Source organism: Crocodylus siamensis, chromosome 2, assembly GCF_052110815.1.
Source record: "Crocodylus siamensis isolate JL-2025a chromosome 2, ASM5211081v1, whole genome shotgun sequence".
In the NCBI taxonomy this organism is placed as follows: Eukaryota; Metazoa; Chordata; order Crocodylia; family Crocodylidae; genus Crocodylus; species Crocodylus siamensis.
In genome coordinates, this window is record NC_143396.1 from 237,288,269 (window position 1) to 237,305,780 (window position 17,512).

At 40.7% G+C, this 17,512-nt stretch overlaps 1 protein-coding gene across 2 annotated transcripts in view; it reads right to left on the reverse strand.

The window, feature by feature from the left end:
• Positions 1 to 1,488: 1,488 nt before the first annotated feature.
• The window catches only part of TSLIG3B (tRNA splicing ligase complex subunit 3B), a 29,969-nt gene continuing 13,945 nt past the window's right edge, over positions 1,489 to 17,512 (reverse strand). For both annotated transcript variants that reach the window (XM_090033510.1, XM_090033509.1), the window contains 4 exons: positions 14,523 to 14,603; positions 14,033 to 14,149; positions 9,360 to 9,527; positions 1,489 to 4,332 (listed from right to left, as the gene is read on the reverse strand). In XM_090033510.1, coding sequence (XP_089889636.1) covers positions 4,027 to 4,332; positions 9,360 to 9,527; positions 14,033 to 14,149; positions 14,523 to 14,603 — 672 coding nt within the window. In that variant the 3' untranslated portion in view covers positions 1,489 to 4,026. The remainder of the gene's footprint in view (positions 4,333 to 9,359; positions 9,528 to 14,032; positions 14,150 to 14,522; positions 14,604 to 17,512) is intronic.

Consider the following 17,512-nt stretch of genomic DNA (forward strand, 5'->3'; position numbering starts at 1 on the left):
TTTGAAGTACTAAAGTTTGTCTTACTTTTTTTCCCAAAAATAAGACAAAATTCTATTGTACAAGTTACAAAAAAGCACCTATAGCATTGAAAAGGGGCATTCAGAAAATATGCACCTGACATTTAACAATGTGATAGGACCCACCAGATTTCATATACTAACTAATATTCTGACATCTGCTAGGAGCTATTTTGTTTGGTACTTTATGAAGATGCATCATTGTGTCAGGCACAGAAAATTTGAAAAAAGAACAATAAAATCAAAGTTGCGATCATGTATTTCCCTAAGAAAAGACTCAAGCCCAAGAGAAATCCAGAAGTCCATGACAGCAGTACTGGGGGGAGAATGCAGCTTCATCTGGTACAATTAAAAGTCCCCACAACTGAATTTAACAAAGAGAGTATTAGCATTAAGGATGAGCCACCATCCCAAAAGAAGTTGCTACAGTCCACAAGATGCTGTTAATTTTTTTTGTCATTCAACACTGAGACAGTCAAGAGTGGGCATTACACTTGATCACTGCATATCATCCTCAATATGTAAAACCTTAGGCATGAGAAATAATCAGAAAAAACACAGCTTGGCATTTCTCAAATATCTGAGGCAATTTCAAGCAAATCCAGAACAATTCATAGGTAGGATTGTAAATCAGTACAAGACACACCTTGATCCAGAGCCCAAGCAGAAGAGTGTGTAGCAAAAGCAAATAGTTTTCAGCTGCCAAGAAATTCAGGAAAGAGTATCACAGTTGGCAAAGTCATGGCTACATTTCTTTGGAATAGTGGAGGGATGCTCTGGACTATCTCAATAAGCAAGAATGTTAATGGGTACTGAACTGCTGTGCTTGGGAGAAACCATCAAAAATAAGCCTCTTGGAAAGTTGATGCAAAGCTGCATTATCCTGGAAAAGCATCAAACATCCCAGCTTGTAATAACCACAGAACAACTGACTGTGAACAGATCCCCATCTAGCCTTTTCATCAGATTTAGCTCCCTCAGCTTTTTACTTTTTTCCCCCCCACACTGAGGGAAGACCTTTGTATGAAGATTTTCAATAATGATAAAGAGCAGATTATAGCAGTGAAGGAGCTGCAGAACAAGGACTTCTACTAGACTGTCATAGCCAAGCTGCAGCTGTGTACAACCACAAGCACTAATATCACTGGGGACTATACTGACAAGTAGTTTAACAAACAGTTGAACATACCTGACTCTTGAATAAAATCTAGACAAGACAATTTAGTCATATCTGTGATGCAGCCACTTTAGGAAAGTCTCAGGAAACTGTTATTTAGTACTTTTAAAAAGTTAGAGGCTACCATACAGAATAGGACTCTTCATACTCCAAATGACAGAATTAAAATTTTTTTCTATTTTCCCCATCAACTCAACAGCAGTTCTTCCACACACTTGCAAATTACCAATGAGACACCATCCTGAGAGCAATGTACAAAAGTTGATCTAAACAACATACAAATCGTGCAAAAGAACTTTAAATACAATATTTTATTTATCAGTGTTCACACCTGCTAATAAAAGTGTTTTCTTAAGTCTTGGAAACCATTTTTGCCAAAATCTAAAGTCGAGTAAACAAAAACACAACATTCTGGGTGGATGTTCACTAAATGCAAGTCAACACAAAAACTGTTCACAGACACATGTACCAAAAGCTATATTTACTTACACCAGAAATTTTAAACACATTGTTCAGGACTGAAATATACAAAATATTTTGAGAACAGGTTTAAATCAAATCCACTTTTCAACAAATTTTATTGCATCTATAGAAAGTTAAAAGCATACATCCTGAGAACAGGGGACACAAAAGTGATTTAATCTCTAAAGTGTAGCATTGTTCATTGTGTTCTAGTCTCCCAATTCTTCTGATTTTGGAAACTTTTGAGAAAGTTTCATTTAGCCAATTAAAAACAAACTTAGCAAATTTATTTTATTTTCAGTTCAATATAGATCTAGGCTACACGGCTGTACTAAAAAAAAACTGACGGCATGATATTAGTTTATCAGACCAAATTAGTTTAAATGGTATGATTGTGGTGTTGGCACACAATTTAAAGCTGGCTTACATAAGCTTAGCTGTCAGTCCTGTTATGGTATGACTAAACAAATGAAAGGTGGGTTTAAAATCAATCAATGTAAGAGTGTCCACTTATGTAATCACAATAACTGAATTAAATCTGTGACCTCAAACCTTTAAACTAGTGCAATGCTGGTGTTTAGATGAGCCCTGTGGTTTTCCTATTTGTGACTGCCACTCTTACTGGTTGGAGACAGGCTTTGGGGGGCAGTTCAGATGTTATTTATGGCAGAAATAAAATACTTTCTTAGAGTGAACAGAAAGAACTTCAAGTTAGGGACTGCTATGTATGAAAAGACTGGTTCTTTCATTCCCATTCTTCTTCAATTCCTCTTCTAATAGCCAGTTCAGAGACCAGAATTCTCATTTTTTTAATGAATCCATCACCTCCTATAGTGCCAGGAATGAGGACAACAGGCAAAGCCATGCGCAGCCACGAGGAACTGAATGTTGCTCTCCACATTCCTCACCAGCTTCTCTCTCACGACTGCAGACTGTCAACGTTCCCTTTTTACACAAGCAGCATGTGCAGAACACCCGAGTTGCTGCATAGTGCCAGCAGCTGGGTGAAAATCAGGCCAGTTGAGGGCTGCAATAGATTAGGAGCAGCTGACTGTCCATCACTTTTCTCCTACAAAAACCTGGGTGCCCTACCCTCAGGCTCCAGGGTTTTTTCCTCACACCAGCTGACCTCTTAAATGGAAGAAAATGAATGGAGTTTTCTTCAGCACCCATTTCTTAACTACTGATTCAACCATTTCTACCACTCAGATTATAAACAATATTCTTACATGGTCTATATCAGAAAACAGGGAAAGTCTAAGTTTAATTTAAATGAGAAGTTTAAGTTTTTTTTAAAGTGTTCACTATAACTTATCTTGTAAGTCCAAGACAGGCATTTGAGGGACAGACTCACTGATTTTGAATATAGCTTCAAAAGCAGAAGTATGCAACTGGCACTGGAGTCAAGGAAGCCACGCCTGTATCCCCAAATCCAGAATATACCCAAATATACCATGTTGGACACTCAGGAAGATAAGAGGGAAAGAACTAAACTGACAATCTGGTAGACTAAGAACAAAATACTGAAGCCCTTGTTACTCCAACATTACTTTTGCAGCTGTATGACCCATGAAAGTTCTCTGTTCTGTCTGTGGTCTGCAATTAGAAACATGTTTTTCATGGAATACCTGCTGTAAGTAAAATGAAAGTGATCTGCTACCAAGGTTTACCACAAATCTTTATTAACAAAGCTCTTGGCTCTGAAATATTTTAATGCATTTTTATAAGAATAGCCTAGATCTGTTTACTGTATGTAACATGGATGTGAAATTTTACCACCTAAATGTGAAATTCTGGAAGACTCAGAAACCTGTGGGAGTTTTTGTTTTAACTTCAAATATTCTAAAATGTTTAACTTCTGAAATTATGGTTCTTTCAGATGGAGGACCAAAACCACATGCAACTGAAACCAGTTTTGTACAGCATATTAAACCTTGTGCAGCCCAGGAAGCCAAAGTCCTTCTAAATCACTTCATGCATGATGGATGCAGACAATAGTTAGAGGCCCAAACATTAAGTAGTAACATTTTAAAAAGAAAATGCATTGTTTCTGTTAATTTTTTATGAGATTTGTTATTTTTTTTTAAAAAAAGCAAGCAAGATATTTAAAAATGTGTGTGCAGTGTGAAACAAGGGCTGCTTTACAGGTGTCACATTTTCATATTTTTTTTATATATATATATATATATATATATATATATAAAAAGTCATTCAGTTTAACAACAGGATGCAGTGACAAGATGAGGTGGTCTAATGCAGTGATTCGTTAATAAGAGGATTATACGTAATCTAACCTAAACAAAACCAAATTCCTGTTATCAGTAAACTACCACCCAGGTCCTGTCAGTTACATTAATGTTTCTGAAGTTTTAGTATCTTCTATATCCTCCTCCTCCTCCCCTTCCACCATATGGATCACCATAGCCACCTCTACCACCATAACCCCCCCTGCCACCATAGTCCCCCCTTCCCTGGAAGCCACCTCCGCCTCTACCACTGCCACTGAAACCACCACCACCACCTCTACCACCCCCTCCCCCCCAGCCACCTCGCCCACCCCCCCACCCACCCCTCCCACCACCTTCTTGTCTCTTCTGCCAGGGAGGCATTTCAGGAGGAGGTGGTTCAATCTCAGTTGGTCTGCCTCCACGATCTGGTACTCTCCCCATCAGAACCTGTGCAGGAAAATATGCAGTGCTTAGTTTCAGTGGTAATAAGCCTATTGAAAAAGATGCAGATGTGATGAGCAAGCAAATGCTCTGTTCGCAACATAACAGCAGGTCATGTGGACTTTGAGAGTCAGGACACCTAGATTCTCATCTCATCTCTGCTACTGATTTTGTGAGACAACACAAAGTCAGTTTTATATCAGTAACAGGTCGTAGCTACCTAAGAAAATGTTCAGCTTTAAGTAACTGTTTATAACAAACTTCAGATCTTTACCAAAAGTACTACTTAAGTGCAAAGTACTACTAACATTATAAGTGTCCATGGCTCCTTACTTCTTAAATTAGGATGTTGTAGAAATACAAAGAATGGCAAGGATGCGTGCAAATCTACTAAGACTGCACAGACAAATACAGCAACTGACATTGGCAAGCTGACAAAATGGGTAGCCCTATTCAATTCTAAATGCATTCATTCAGCTTGATGCTTTGGCTTCAGTTATAAATGACTAAGGCAGTGCACCAAACTGAAATATAAACAATGCATTATGCAACGCTGCAGTAGTACCTTCCGATGAAAAGGGTTTTCTTGCTATTTGATGCATATGATTTAAAGTATAAAGATGAAAAAGTCACATAGCCTATTGCCATTTTAACATGTAGAGGCACATCCTTACTTTAAAATGTCATGAAGAAGACTGACAGTTTCAGTTATCCAAAAAGCTTGTGTATTTTCTTGTTTTAGAGGGTTTATTTTCATCCTCCCCCACCACCAAAATTATGAACACTAACATATAAGCATTTAGCCTGCTGCCTGTCAAAACAGCATCAACCCATATTATATATCAAACAGTAGTTACAAAGACAAAAGGAAGGATTTGTATCAAGGCAACCCTTTGATTCCAGTCAGCCAGTTATGTGATATCTTGGTACCACTAAACCAAAAGGATGTATGCAAGAAACAACTGCTGCTCACACGTACCTCCTTTCCTTTTCCAGCTCCTCCTGGTCTGCCCCCTCCAATTGATTCCAAATGTCCTATTCTATTTGATCCCACAAGCTTTGTGATCCACCTTGGGCACCCAACAATTCCAAAGCTAGTCTTTCTCTAGTCTGCCTGTCTTAGTTGCTTCAGAACTGCAAATCCATCTTTACACCTTGCTTTTACATCTTCCAATACCCATTCGTTCCACTCCTCGGTGACCTGACCCTTCTGTTTTACTCATCGTTCCCATTAAGAAGGCACAAATTCCACTTTTGCTAAATTAAGAAATCTGGGGACTGTGGTGGCTATTATGTATCACACTTAAATAGGTTTACAAAGACTCTGAAAGTTTCCAGATATACAATTAAGAATATTTGGTCTATTTTTAATTTGGGGTTGGGGGTGGGCAGAAATCACTCCCAGAGACCTTTTGTACCTAGTTTCAACCACATAATCTTTAACTGAGCAATGAGCGTTAAGCCTCAGAAGACTCATCCATAATGAAAAGACACCTAAACTCAACAGCTATTATGACATGCCTACTATGAGTATTAAAGAAGTGATGATGAAATCATTACATTTAGTAGCTACGGTACTGATCTTGGAAGCACTAACTTATGTGCTTAACTTAGGGGCAGGCAACTATTTTGGCTAGAGGGCTGTTTACCAACTTTTGGCAAGCTGTCAAGGGCTGCATGGGTAGCCATGCCCCTTGACAGGTGCCCTGTCCCCCGGTTGCTGTCTTGTGACCAGAAGTCCTACCCCCTAACTCCTGACATTTGCCACCATAAGTCCCTCCCCTTGCCCCAGAAGTACTCCTTTCAGCAAGGGGTTTGCCATTTCAGAACCAGAAAAATACCAAATTATAGTCTTAAAAAAAAAAAAAAAAAAAAAAAAATCAAATTAATGAATGTTGTAGATGTTTGATTTCAAAAAATATTTTTGTCCTGATTTACACGCGTCTGTGTAGTGTACATAGAGGTAATTGCACAATAACTTAAAATAAAGTCTTACTCGTCTGTGTTGTGAGGGGGGTGTCTTGTGGGGAGTGGATAGGTGTGGGGTAAGGGAGTGCGTGGGTGTCCATATGGATATGTGGGGTGTGGGTGGGTAGGGTGGCTGGGGTGTATGAGGCAGCACCGGGGAGCGCTGTGACAGCTAGGCAGGAGCATGGGGCCAGTGGGGCCCAGAGCGGTGTGACAGGAGCATGGGGCCAGGGGCTTTGGAGCTGGGCTGTCTCTCTCCTCTCCTGGCTGGTGCAGCCCAGCCCCGCTCCATAAAGCCCCTGCCAGCCCAGGCCCTGCGCTCCTGCCACCCCGCTCTGGGCCCTGCCAACGCTGGCCCTGCACTCCCACCCAGCTGTCACTGCACTCCCGCTCACTGCCACTCCCCTCCGCCTGTAGCTGCCATTTCCCTGCTTGCTGCCACAGTGCTCCAGTACCACATGGTTCCCAGCTGCATGGCTGCAACTGCAGAACTCAGCAGGAGCTGGGCTGGGGCAATCACTCCTGGTCCTCCCCTGCCTCCCTCCTCCCCCCTGCTTCTTATCTGAATTTCCCTCTCCAGTGGAGGGAGGCAGGAACAAGCCCAGAGTACCAGGCCAGAAGCCTCTCCTAGGCAGAGGCTTGTGGTTGGGAGGGGGCTGAGGGAGACGTGGGGCTGGGCAGCTCTTGCTGCTGAGGTACTGGATCCTGCCACTGGCTTCCCTGGGTCCTACTGCTCCAGGCTTCTGTCATCTTTGACAGGTGGCCAGAAGCAGATAAATATTAATTTTCTAAATTTTTTTTAGGGGCCCCACGGGCCAGATAGAATGGTCTGGTGGGCCAGATCCAGCCCACAGACTGTATTTTGCCCGACCCTGGCTTAACTTCAGACCTATGACATGAGCAGTCCCACTGGATTCAGGCAACCTCTTACACACAAAGTTAAGCATGTATGTAAGGTGCTTGTAGGTTTGGGACCTAATTCTATGACCGAAGAATTAATAATAGATTTGATCACAGCTGATTTGCACCTTTTAGACTAACTAAACCTGATCTGCATAAGCTTTCATAGGATCTTAAGAAAATAGGACTGGACAGGACCTTGCAAAGTCCAGTCTAGCCCTCTACTCAAAGCAAGATCATCCCTAACCAAACTGTCCCAGCCAAGTATCCGTTTAACGTGCTTTTGAAACTTCCCAAACATGGCAATTCCACAACTTCTCTAGGTAGCCTGTTCCAATGCCTGGCCACTCTCATGGTAAGAAAGTTCCTCCTCAACTCCAGCCTGATTTTCCCTGCTACAGTCTGAGGTTATTGCTCCTAGTCCTGTTCGTTACAGCTACAGAGAAAGCCTCCCTCAGTCCTCTCTATAATTACCCTTTAGGTATTTGAAGACTTATTAAATCCCCCCTCAGTAGAGATGCACCGATACATTGATCCCATATTGTACTGGCAATCAACTTATTTTGGCTTATGCGGTCGATTATGTCACCGATAAATGCCCCATACATGCGTGCACCCACAGCACAGCACACAGATGGCTAGAAGCTCAGCCCAGCCGCATGGAGAGCAGTGTCTGGCTGATAAGTCTGTTGTGGGGAAAGATGCAGGAGGAGGGAAGGGGCGGGGGAGGAGGCAGACTGAGGCCCTTGCAGTGAAGGAGGGAGGGGCAGGGGCAGGCACTGCACAGCCAGGGCAGGGCACGGGACAGAGCCACAAGCAGCTTGTCTGGGGGGCAATGGGGAGGGCAGAGGGGGGCAGCTCCTGCCACTACATGCACCCCCAGAGGGCATAGGGGACATGGCCCCAGATCTGTGTGTGGGGCAAAGGTGGGCTGCTGCTGCGTGCTGGGGCCAGGGCTGCACCATGCTCTTCCTGGCATAGGAACTGGGCCAGAGCTGCACTTGGGGTGGGAGGAACTCTGTTGGCCTGCAAGGGGAAACCGATGGTTTTCCACAGTTTTCTCTGATGAAGGAGAAAATCCGTGTTCTGCAACAAACGGAAAACCCAGATCCCTGATGATGATTCAACCAGTTATACATCCAACTTACTGTACCTTTCATCTAGTCTGCATTTTTGTATCTTGTTAATTGTAATGTTATGGGAAACAGCGTCAAAAACTTTGCCAAACTCGAGGAATATCACATCCACTACTTCTCCTGCATCCACGAAGTCTGTCACTTTATCATAGATGGAAATCAGGTTGATAAGGCATGACTTGCTCTTGGTGAAGCCATGACGGCTGTTCCTAATCACCTTGTTCCCCCTCTACGTGCTTCACAATGGATTCCTTGAGAACCTGCTCTATGATCTTTCCAGGTATCAAGGTCAGGCTAACTAGTCTGTAATCCTCCGAATCCTTCTCCTTCCTTTTCTTAAAGATATGCACTATATTTGCCCCTTTTCCAATCAACCAGAACCTTGCCTGATCTCCATGAGTTCTCAAAGAGGATAGCAAATGGCTCTGAAATTACCTCGGCTGACTCCTTTAGTACTCTAGGGTACATCGCATCTGGCCCTCCTGATTTGAAAGCACTTCACTTCCTTAACTTGTTTTTCCATTACTAGACTGTTTGTCTCTTTCCCCATCTTTCTGCCAACTGCACTCATCATCTTGTAGTTGTTCCTATTTGTGAATACTGAAGTGAAAAAGGCATTTACATACTTCAGCCTTCTCTGCATCATCCATAACTAGATTGCCTGTTACATTGTGTAAGGACCTATGGTTTCCTGCAGTCAAGCATCCAACTTGAACTCTCAGGTTTGGCCCTGCCTCCTGAACTACACAGCAAATATAAAGCATTGCAGAAGTACAAAGAGTATCTAAACCTCGCTTTCTTCATCAACTGCAATTTTCATGTACAGTTACTGTGTAAAATGACAGGGTAGCAGAGGCGGTTGTGCCAAAGCTATACCAAAGGGAACACTGAAACCCTTCCTTTTCCAGGGCCACAAGGCTGCAAAAAGGGAAGAAAATAGTAGACAAAGAGGAAATTAGCTTTTATAAGCAACTAAAAGTTGCATGAACCATTTGTCTCCATCACATTAAAGGGAAGAAAGAGGCCTACCTTATTGATGGCACAAACTGTCTTTTCTCTTGTAGATCCACTGCTTGTCCTTATTATCTTTGATAAATCCTCTCGAGCAGCAAGAAGGTGGGCTAATGTAATGGTTGATTTTGGAGATAGCACATAACGCTTGGGCTGGTAGATTCTTGCTATGTCATCTGTTTTTACCTAAATAATAAAAGGTCAAACATAATTCATTTGCTACAGATCTCAGGTAAAAGAAAAGCACTTAAATGCTTATTGTGTACTGATCAGTGATATAGGGTAAATCTCAGTCCGACTGCAGAACACAAAGTTTGGATGTTCAAACTGTCATAGTAAACATGGTGCCAGTCACTCAATGCCTTGTTTCTACCAACCAGCCAATGAATAAAAATGCTAAGGCAGATGGCCATTTGAAGCTGAAGCTGAAGCTTAGCACTCTTCCTCTAGAGCCATTTATTTTTCAAAGTGCATAAGGGTGTAACAACTTAGATGCAAAGGTGCTCTCTCAAGGCTTCAAACATGTAATAAGTAGGTCGCTGCACAGCATGATAAAAACAAAACATCTTCAAAGTAAGGCTAACTGAGAACAACAAGATTCAGGACTGCATGACACTTCAATATGACTTTTCATAGGTTGCAAAGGGAAAAAATTATCATCTCCCAAACAGTATTTATACAGAAGGATTTTTTTTTTTTATCATTAATCTTTTTATTTCTACCATAAAACAGAGGAGAAAAAGATATGCTGCCTGAAAAGCCTGAAGTCAGCTTCAGAGCAACCGGATAATTGCCCATTTGGCTAGGGCCCAAAAATGGGCCACAAGAAAGGTGCTGGTGAAGACAGAGGATGAAGATGTCTCCTTATTGCATGAAAGTTTCAAAAGCAGGTTAAACAGACACTTGGCTGCTAGGATTTAGTCAGGTATGATCCTGCCTTGAGCAGGGGGTTGGATAAGATGACCTTGTGAGGTCCTTTTCAGTCCTACTTTCCTATGATGCTACAGCTTGCCATTCTTGCCTTCAGAAGATCTTGTACCAGATTTCCACGATTTAGAGAAGAGGTGGGCCTGATATAGAAGTAGTAGTAAATACATGTTCTCTGCCCTTCCCACAAGAGAAAAACGTATGTGTTCTCTGGGCATGAGAAAGAATATAAGCTATCCAAAAAGAACAAAACATAGCAAAACACAGAGTTGGTCATATGAATATCTCAAGTATATCTTAAAACATCTCTTATATACCCATATTATTCTCACATTAATGTGTAAAAGGTTTCACATACACTTCCTGAGAAATTTTAATCAAGTAAAAACAGGGACTTTTAAAGGCCAATTCTTAAAATGTTTCCAGGGGGACAGTCTTCTTTTCACAGGTGCACACCAACAAATATACCTGTATTTTGCATGCATAATTCAACTGTAACTGTAAAACCTAATACACAACACACTTGATTCTCACAATTTTGTGCTTAACTACAGATGTACATAATACTGAATTTGCAGTTGTGATTGTGGGCACAAATCTTAGACAAAAAGAAAGTTGGTTTTAAGTCTTTTGAAAATTTACACAGTAATGTAATTTCAACCTTTACTGCACTACAATAGACCTTTTGGAAATATCTCAGGAACTGTACTTTGTTTTTGCATGAATAATCTTTCTAAGAACAGGCTTCTGACTCATCTCACCACTTTAACATCATTAAATAAAACAATAGATATGCTTTTCTCACAATAGAACAAAAGCACTTTAAGTAGTTTTCAATGTCACAACTGTGGACTAGTACAAGATCAAATGACTCAAAAATTAAAGTTAATTTAAGTTGGAGTCACATATTAAATTTAAATAAGACTTTTAAAATGAATTGTATTTAAGACGTACATAGTTTTATAGCTACATAGTGTGGAACTACGTAAGACACAGACAACCTCTACTTTACTCCTCTGACAGAATTATAAAAATGCATAGGACTACATTTTCAAGCTTCAGTGCTTAAAGTTAGGCACTGATGGGGGTTAAAAAACCTAAGCAGAAGTTCCGACACAAAGAATCCTACTGGACCGTGTTTCCTCCAGTCCTTGGGTTAGATATTGCCATCTCTACATAGCAGTAAAGAGGAATTAAATACATGCAGGAGAGTGACTTTGCCATACCAAATTAACTTCCTATCCTTTCTTCTCCTACAAGGCATCAGCATTCAAACTGGATGGTAAGATGAAAAATCCACAAAAAGACTGAATGTCTGTGAAATAAATGATTTCTTCCACAGGGAAATAGTGTTTGCTAAGTTTTTGTTTTAAGAGAAGTTACAAGCTTAACTCATACTAGCAGTTGGAGTATAATAGCCTCACAGGAAAACTTTCAATCCCAGAGGTAGCCACATTTGTTTTTTTGGACATGCATGACAAGTTAATCTTCATCCCTTCCGAAGAGTCACACTGATCCCCACCCCTGAGATTTGCATCTGATAGAGTTTGCACCCTGGGGGATTTGGAATGGATGGAGTGTTTGGGGAGAGGGGAGGCAGGACACTGCTATGAGAGATGCCACAGCCAAGAGCTATATTAACCCTTAAGTGGTCCACAACCACCCAAATGTTTATATGGTGAAAGAAGATTCAAAGTCCTGAATTTGTCAGCAGCTGCAGGGTCAGGGAAAGATTAATCCAGCTTTTGGCAGAAACATCTGACTGCTCCTCTTACAGCAACACCCTGCTCCTGCTCCACTCCATATGGCCAAATGCTCTAGACCAGCAGTTCTTAATCTCACTCTACCTATGTAAAGTCAAAAAGCCCTGGTCGCACCAGTTGCCAAATGGGAAGGGGGTTCCCCCAGAGGTAAGTCGAAGAGCTGGGGGGGGGGGAGGGGGTTGTCCCCCAGCAGCCAATTGAAGCATGCAAAAGTGAAACTGGAAGTGCCGCCATGACACTTCTGGTTTCACCGCTATGACCTGAGTCCCATCTAGAGGACCTTCATGTCCCACCAGTGGGACACAGATCACCGGTTGAGAAACCCTGCTCTAGACCCACCTATCTCAATTCTGATAATTCCTTTTATGAGCACCTGGGGCTCACATGCCATATGCAGCAGCTATCTGCGCCCCTTGTAGCACACATGCTGCCAATTGGCCAACCCTGACCTATCTGGATATACAAAATGGTCATAGGTTTTCTGCAATTTGCTGGAACCTCCCCCCCACCCTCCCAAAAAACCCCCCCAAAACAGTTGATTTTAGGCTCCCATTTGGTTCAGTAGTTTGAGAACTAAGCTACTAGCAGCTTTCACAGGAGGAGTTATAGAATGATCCCAAGAACGGTGCAAGCAGTTCTATGCACTGGATCTCCCCCTACATTAAGGCCTGCTGTTTGTCTCTTTCCAAAGAAACACTTTGATGTTCTCCTACAGTGGTCTAAGGAAAACAAAAGGAAATGAAGAAACTGTTCACTATCTTGTGGACCAGAAGCTGAATGCAAGCGAACAGTGTGCTCCTGCTGCCAAAAAGAGAAGACAATAGCATATTAGGTTTCATTAACAGAGGTGTTGTTTGTAAATTGAGGGAAATTATTCTTCTGTTCTATTTGGTACTGGTAAAATCTCATCTAGGAGGTCTGTGCCCAGCTTTGGACACCATACTTCAAGAAAGTTATGTACAGATTAGAAAGCATCTGGAAAAGAGTGACAAAAATGATGAGGTGCCTAAGAAATGTGACTTAGGAGGAAAGGCTAAAAGAACTCAGATTATTTAGTTTGCAGAAAAGAATGACAGTGGATTTAATAATAGTCCTCAAATATCTAAAAGGCAATTACAACCGTATCTCCATCCTCTTTCTTTGTTACTGCAGAGGATAGGACTAGGAGCCATGGCCTCAAACTGTAGCAGAGGAAATTCAGGTTGGCGATTAGGAGGAACTTTCTATAAAGATGGCTATGAGCTGGAACAGGCCATCCAAAGATCCTTGGATATTTTTAAGAGCAGACTGGGATAGTTTAGTCAGGGATGATTCTGCCTTGAGCAAGGATCTAGACCAGATCTCATGTGAGGTCCCTTCCAGCCCTACTTTTCCAGGATCAAGTTAAATAAATAAATACATAAATAAATAAAAATATCATACAGGAAGCTATTGTTATTGGAATTTTAGGAGTGCTTTGGACAACAGAAGATTGGTAACATTACAATTTAGACCTGTGATTCTCAACCAGGGTGTTGTGGCATGCTAGGGTGCCTTGAGAAACTTTCAAGGGTGACCTAGGATGCCACACAACATTAACACCATTAGGTGTGCACACAAGATTCACAAGATAAACTTAGAGATTTCAAATAGGAATTTACAGTATTAAAACCATTCTGACCTGTTGTGGTCTTTCTGAGTTCTTTGCAACAGAGAATTGCTCTATTACTTTTCTATAATCAAAAAAAATGAGTGAAAACTAAGAGCTGACATTTTTCAAGGGCTGCCTCAAGTCTAAGCACAGGTGCCTCAAGTCTAGAAAGACTAAGACCCATTGATTTAGACAAATCCTCTCTCCATCACATCTAGGGAAGGTATGTTAGGAGGTGATGAAGGAAGCTGTTTAGATAGAACTGGTTGTAACAGGAAAAATATTTTTCATACTGTACATTTTCTGCAAGACAGTTCAGAAAATTGTAATAGACTCCCACCTGCAGGAAGCCAATAATAAAGCATGCTTACCTTTGCTCTATCAGACCAACCGAAGGACTGAACTGTCACATCTAACCTCTTCATTAACATCCGACGACGACATTCATATTCACTACGGAGAGCATCATTGATTTTTTCCAATCTTTCCTAAAACATTAAATAGCACAAATACTGAATTCTATTAAAAAGAACAAGTCCCCTCAACCTTATCCATCCCTATGACATCTGTTGCTAGTTGGCTATCAAACAATCCATATATCATTTATGGCACTTCATGCATAAATGGATACCTCCGCAAAATCAGTCTATACCAACTGACTGAATGAAACATTTTAGTATGAAACCACAAAAACACTTTAATACTAAACTGATTTAGTTGTAAACATTCACTGCCCATTACTTAAAGCAGACTGCAAAATGAGTATGAAGAGCTCATATGCATTATGTCTGTCATATGCATTATACAAGGCATTGAATCACATGCATTATTTGTGGATAGCAACGTTAAGAGCATTCTTACCACTTGATCAGGATTCAAGGATGTTGTTAACAGTGGTTTCCCCACATGATTATTGTGAATTTTTGAGAGAATATCCTTTATCTGAAATAAAGTCACATATGTCAAAATAAATAGAAAGACCCAAATGATACTCACAAAGGCATTTAAACGACTTGCTTTAGTCCTGAGATTTAATATAGTGCGGCTTTCCACTAAAATTTGGTTCTATTGCAGAGTCTTTGTTGTACCCTTAAAACCAGATAAGGACCTTTTAGCCTGCTAAAATCCCTTAAAAAGGAATTTTTTTTTTCATAGCATGAGCCACATACAATTTTTCTGTGGACCACATTCATTAAGAATTGTACTAGCCAATCACCTCCAAGTCATAACTGCACAATATCTGTGGTAACTTCAGCAACTGTTTGCACTGACAACTAGGTCTTGTAGCACCTGGAAACAAAGAGGTACATCAGACCAATTTTCGCATTTACATAACAGCTAAAGGTAAATGCTGGTAATAAAGATTTCAGTTAAGGTATTTTCTACTGTTACTTTTCCTCTTTTAATCCAATTGGCAGCTTCTTTTTATATCCTCTTGAAAACATCTATTTCCCTCTTTTACCATTGCCTAGCACCCATTTCCCTCTTTCACCTCTGTCTAGCACCATCACTGCTGACATTTCTGGCTGTTAGTCTTCTCCTACCTAGTACTTTCATTGTCCCTTACCTCATTCTCAGTTCTATTTGCATCCTCCCCCTATCATTACAGCAAACTTTTTCACATCATCTCCTATGCTTGAAAGAAGCTCTCTTTTCTGACAATCCTTTCAGTTCTTCCACAAACTTTACAACAAATGCCCAGAAACTTTCTACATAACTCTGAGGTCAACTGATCCTTTACACAGGTTATTGTGTAACTATATTACTAGTGACAAGTTTAGGATGTTGGGGAAGGGACAGTGTCTTAATTGATTTTTGGATAAAATACTGTATCAATCAAAACAAATTAGATTACAGCTAGAATTATGTACCTTTACAATCATGGCACTTGGGAACTTCAGAAGAGATCCCATTATAATTCCAGATCTAAGGCAAACCATCAAATCACCTCTCTAGAACTAGTTAATTATCTGTATGTATGCAAAGTATTTCCGTAAGACGCATGAAATACAAGGTAAACGCCAAAGCTCTCTCCTTCCATTCATATTTTTTACAATTCTAAATCTTCTTGTCAGAAATTAAAGGGCTGCCAATATCTTGAAAGATTTATATGATGTTTCCTTAAAGAAAGCACCAAGAAGCAGTTTTACACTGTCACTAAGAATCAAAATCTAGAGCAAGATGATTAAGAAAACCATTTGAGTAGCAGTACTTTCCTTTCCTTTTTAAAAATTGAGGATTTTTTCTTGGTTTTAAAGAACTTAAGAGTTTGTTCAGTGTGCCTTTCATATGAGAGTTTACATACACCAAGAGAACCTTTCCCCTACTTTTCAAGGTAGAAATATTGCAATATTTTGTGGTCTCCTACATCAAGGACACAGTAAGGCACAGTAACAAGTTTCTCAAAACTAGGATTTCCCCAAGGAGGTAGGCAAAACAATGCCCCCCCTCCCCCAACACCACGCTGAAGTGAGCAAATTGTCTGAAAACTGACTGTTCAGGCCTGTAATAGGACTTGGTGGCTAGTGAAGAAGAGTGATCCTCATGGGGTATAGTGGCTTTTACATAACCCCTAACCCTTTACTGCCACAGATAAGAAAAGGGGACAGGGCCAGTGCCTCTTTTATACATCACTGATTTCCCTCTCCATCTGTTCCTGCATTGGTTTCAGAAGGCCACCAACAGCCTGTGTAAATTTTCAACCAATTTCAGATTTGTCTAAGAGACAGATTGCCCTGCAGAACAGGGAAGTAGCCCAGGGCATCAGGAGAGCACAATGGCCCCCTATGCATACCCTAACCAATATGCCTGGATTTAGCAATAACTCAAAATTTAAATTGCTTAAAATATATACAGTCATGGAACTTGGAGGAAAGGGGAGGGAGGAAGAGGGAAATGGCTGGAGGGCCATAAACTAAAGTGAACAAATGGCAAAGTAACAAGCTGTGCATGTCATAATAGTGTACACCACAGAGCTGGCAAACTGCAGAGATGATAATAAGTAGCCCAGAAGGAAGAATAAGTAGAATGTGAAATGAAAATCAGAAATGACACTAACTGAAGCAACCCACACACTCCAGTAAGAAAAGAAACATAATTGCCTAATGACATTAAAACAAAAAAAGAGAGAGATTAACTTTGGAAAGAGAAATATACAGATCAGAGAAAAACTCTAAAACATCAAAATGAGCAAGAAAACTCAGTAAAGCACCAGTACTGAAAGGGATGAGTGAAAGCTGAGAAAATCAACTTAGATATGAATTTACAACTAGAGAAGGAAGTTGAAAGATAAAATACAATATTGGGCTCAGTATATAAAAGGCAAGGAATCATAAAATAAAGTAACACAGTTTAATCCAATTGTGATAAGCTCAGAACTGTGGCCTTTTCTTTACCATAGAGATTGAAAAATGTATGGCACGCTGGAGAAGGTTTGTGAAAACGTGAAGGAGGACAATCAGCACCTACATAGTCTAGTCTGCATTTTAGCTGCAAAGTTTCAAGGTTGACAGGAAAGTGGAACCCACTCTCATATTCACAGCTCCAGCTATGGCTGCCTTGGCCTTAATGTACACTAGCAAAGGCAGGGAAAGAGAAAAAATAAAAGTCCTGGGGCAATCTAGGTAAAAGTCGAGGTTAACTCCGCAGTCAGAGTTTTTAAAGGGAAATTTAAAACCTTACATGATAACAGCAGAATCAGCATGTAGCTGTTCTGAGTAATCTTAGTTCTAAAAGGCATCCATTGCATTTCCAGAAATCAGCTGAAGGATTACAAATTTGACTGATAACAAGATATTTACTAGGAATATAACTGGTATACCTGTGCATTTCTAGGGCAGACATGCCATTAT